General features: G+C 30.6%; 1 protein-coding gene across 1 annotated transcript in view; it reads right to left on the bottom strand.

The window, feature by feature from the left end:
- Positions 1-2,387: 2,387 nt before the first annotated feature.
- Positions 2,388-3,633, bottom strand: part of LOC108753338 (signal recognition particle 14 kDa protein) — a 1,846-nt gene continuing 600 nt past the window's right edge. The window contains exons 3-4 of the mRNA XM_018494832.1: positions 3,015-3,127; positions 2,388-2,947 (exon numbers count right to left, since the gene is read on the bottom strand). Of these exons, the coding sequence (XP_018350334.1) occupies positions 2,831-2,947; positions 3,015-3,127 (230 nt within the window). The 3' untranslated portion in view covers positions 2,388-2,830. The remainder of the gene's footprint in view (positions 2,948-3,014; positions 3,128-3,633) is intronic.

The following is a 3,633-nucleotide window of genomic DNA, read 5'->3' as shown; positions in this document are numbered from 1 at the left end:
ATTTTTTACAGAGAGAAAAGCAGTGAAAATACATCGAAGATAAAAATAGAAGAATAAGGCAATAAAAATTAAGAAAGAAACTGGAGGATCATCACAATGTAGTCAAATTATTACAAATTAAATCTATAAGAATAGAAAATTCCGGGCTAAAATAAAGATACGCTTTTGATAATTGAAATATAAAATAATGGAAATATAAAATCTAGTATAAAAGCGAAAAATAAAAGAACAATAAAAATTAAAAACGAAGCCAGAGGATTATCATAATGTAGTCAAATTGAAAAAATCTATGAAGTCGAGAAGGATAAAAAACTTGCCAGAGTTAAGATAAAGATACACTTTTAGTAATTCGAAATCTAGCAAGAGCGAAAAATAAAAGAACAAGACGATGAAAACTACTAACGAAATCAGAAGATTTAGTTAAACTAAAAACAAGATTTATAGTCATAAAAGATAGTTTTGAAAGCTGAGAGCTAAAATAAAAATACAATTTTGTTGATTGGAAATCTAATATTTGAAATTATTTCTTTCTCTCGACCTTCAATTTTCTTCTTTGATCGATGCTGAATTTACATATGTTCTGTTTATAATCTGAAACTCTGTTTTTTGAGGCCCGATTCGCGGCCAGAAAAATGTATATTTTTAAGAAGATATTCTTAGAATGAAATACAACACGTGCATTCTGGAACTGGACAATTGTGTCAAGGAAATCACCGAATATCCAGAATTCTTTCTTCTCAAATACGCTACTTATTCCTATCTGTCAATTACTTATGCACTCCATTACTCATATATAATATTTTACATACACTTTCGCTGGCGCAAGTAGTAAGTGCAAAAGATCTAAAATATCCATCGAAAATTGCAACAGTTCAAAAAATGTACATATATGTTTCTAAATCTTTCAATCTTTCAATATTTCACTCGCTATATTATAACATATACTTTTATTTTTCAAATCCTAACAAAACGTATTATTGGAGCAATTAAAAAATAAGTTAGAGATTGTGGAAAAAGAAAGTGAAAGATAAACGCGACAGACCGGAAATATTGTAATAAAATTTCAGAACAAAAAGTGCGCAAAAGAGTATGTTTTATGAAAGAGTAAAAATATATAATGTTTTATCGTATGAATTAAAGTAGTGTGAGAAACTTGAGTCATTTAAGAGAATGCTAAGAGAATATATAGTATTTACTTAGATAAGTTACTTAGATTTAGGATTATTTGTAAAAGATGTATTTTTGAAATAGTTGAGAAAAACTAATAAAGAATCATTCATTTATTTATTCTCCAAATGCGTCGAGAAGATAAAATTTCTCTCTTAGGATCAATTTTCTGTCTCATTTATGTCATTTCTCAATGACGAAACGAGAATGGAAAATTCATGAGGAGTGACGATTCCCCCTTGTTTGTTTAATCGTAACGTAGGTGTAAAACAATAAATTCACGTTACAGGTATTACATTGGCAATTCTCCAGGATTTTGTACAATGGTCCACATTTAGATTCAGTGCCAAAGAAGTGCTCGCATTATGTACGCGGATCGTCAAATTACCTCGAGGTGAAGAAAGCGCGATTTGCGAAAATAAAACCGAATCGCGAAATATACTGGAACATCTGAATACTGAAATATACTGGTTCACAGAATCGCATCGATTCTGTAAATCCTTCCATTATTCTCATTCATTGTCAAACGGTAAAATAACATGTCGAGTTTTATCGATGTTGACCCCGTATAATCTTGAAGGTACACATAGGATTGCAGAATCCATGATGAAACATTCGGACCGAGAATAACGCAAGCCAAATTCCGAGACGCAATAAACGTGAGATATGACCGCGAACGATTGCAATTGTAACAAAGTACAATTTACAGCGTTAAAATAAATCGCTTGTACATACGCAGCTATTAAATAATGTAACAATGTATTTGTCACTCGCGAAAAAGATTTATTCGTTCGATCGGTAGAGCGATAAATCGATCAGATATTTTTTTGCGACATTCCGACAATCCAGTATCATAAATCTTGCGGAACGGGGACAAAGACTTCGTGTCATCCGATAACAAATATTTCCGCGACGAATGATTAGAGGAATGATGTATTTCTTCATGTCACTATGATTCTATTGTTTGTAGAAAGGGAGACGACATTGGAATTTAAAGATATTTTCGAAATTTCTCAAGAGATTGTAAATGGTATCTTACATATGAAGTATTTAAGTTTTGTAAAATGATTATCTTATCATTATCCAACTAACATAATTAAAAACAAGAAAAAATATTATAGATATAATAATGAATTGTAAAAAATGTTATATTGAATTTACTTATTTAATAAAATAATACAACTAAAATCAATATAAATTCCATTTAAATTTTACCCTATTGATCATCAAACAATTTATCCAAATTATCTGCCTTGGACTCTTAATAATCTTAATAATTATCTCTTATTGCCTTATCATTATTACATAAATTTATGAAAGTGCGCACACTTATATAGGGCGTCCACTTGACGCTCGCAATGCTCTAAGAATCACTTCATTTTTTTTGTTCATAGAGTGTTAAACAAAGACAAATAATGCTCACGAGCGTAGCGAGCTTTAAATGGAATGTATCCATATTAGCATGTTATATATCGGCCGCATATGTGTATACTTTCATAACAGTATTATTAATCTTTTGTACATCAGTCTATACAAAATGCTGCATAACGCGTCTTCCTCGTCGGCTTACACAATAGACAGGTATCGATAAATATGTGAACAGAATATGAAAATTTTAATAACAAAAAAATAAACAAGTGTCATGCAGTTAATCCTCGCTGGGTCAGTGAACCTTCGGTTTTGCTGATTTCGCCTTCTTCAGTTTCTTCAGCCCGCTTATATTCGTCTTCAAGAGATTCCAATACGCCTGTTGGAATTTGTTCACATCCTTGGAATGAATCTGAAAGATGAAAAATATATCTCAGAGAAATGCAAGCAGCGTTATCAACCGTAGATGAAAGACATACAATAGTGGTGATTTTTCTATTACGAAGCGATGCTCGAACTAAGCAAAGATACTCTGTAGGAGTCGGTAAAGGAGGTCTGCCTTTCCTAGGCACCGGTTTATTGTGTCCATTAACTGAAACAAAAAGCTCCTTAATGAAAATACAAAAAAAAGAAAAAGAAATGAGTCACAAAAGTTTATATCATGAGTATAGAAATTTATATTTTGAAATTTTATTATTTTTCTTACATAATTCATAAAGCCTGTTAGTGCTAGTTTACAAGTATAATAGTTTAACCCTCTGTAATCATATTTTTGATCTCTCTGGATATAATTAAAGGCTATGTTCCATAAAATATATGATGCTTTTGGTATATCATTTTATCCTTGTTATTTAAATATTAAACAAGGATAAAACAATATATTATATCATGTGTTTTACAGAATCAGGAAAATATCTCACTGCAAATGCTTTTAAGTATTTGATTGGTCAGAAGAAAGAATCGATCAATCAAAAGATGACTACATCCAGCAGAATGTTTTACTTATATAACTGTTAGCAGTTTTTTTTCACTGAGACAAGACTCCTTAGATTTTAAAAATAAAATCAATTCAGTACAAAAAACTTACAATAGTTGCAA

Source organism: Trachymyrmex septentrionalis, unplaced genomic scaffold (assembly GCF_001594115.1).
Source record: "Trachymyrmex septentrionalis isolate Tsep2-gDNA-1 unplaced genomic scaffold, Tsep1.0 scaffold69, whole genome shotgun sequence".
In the NCBI taxonomy this organism is placed as follows: domain Eukaryota; kingdom Metazoa; phylum Arthropoda; class Insecta; order Hymenoptera; family Formicidae; genus Trachymyrmex; species Trachymyrmex septentrionalis.
Note: the sequence above shows the minus strand (reverse complement) of the source record. Positions and strands in the feature narration are given on the sequence as shown.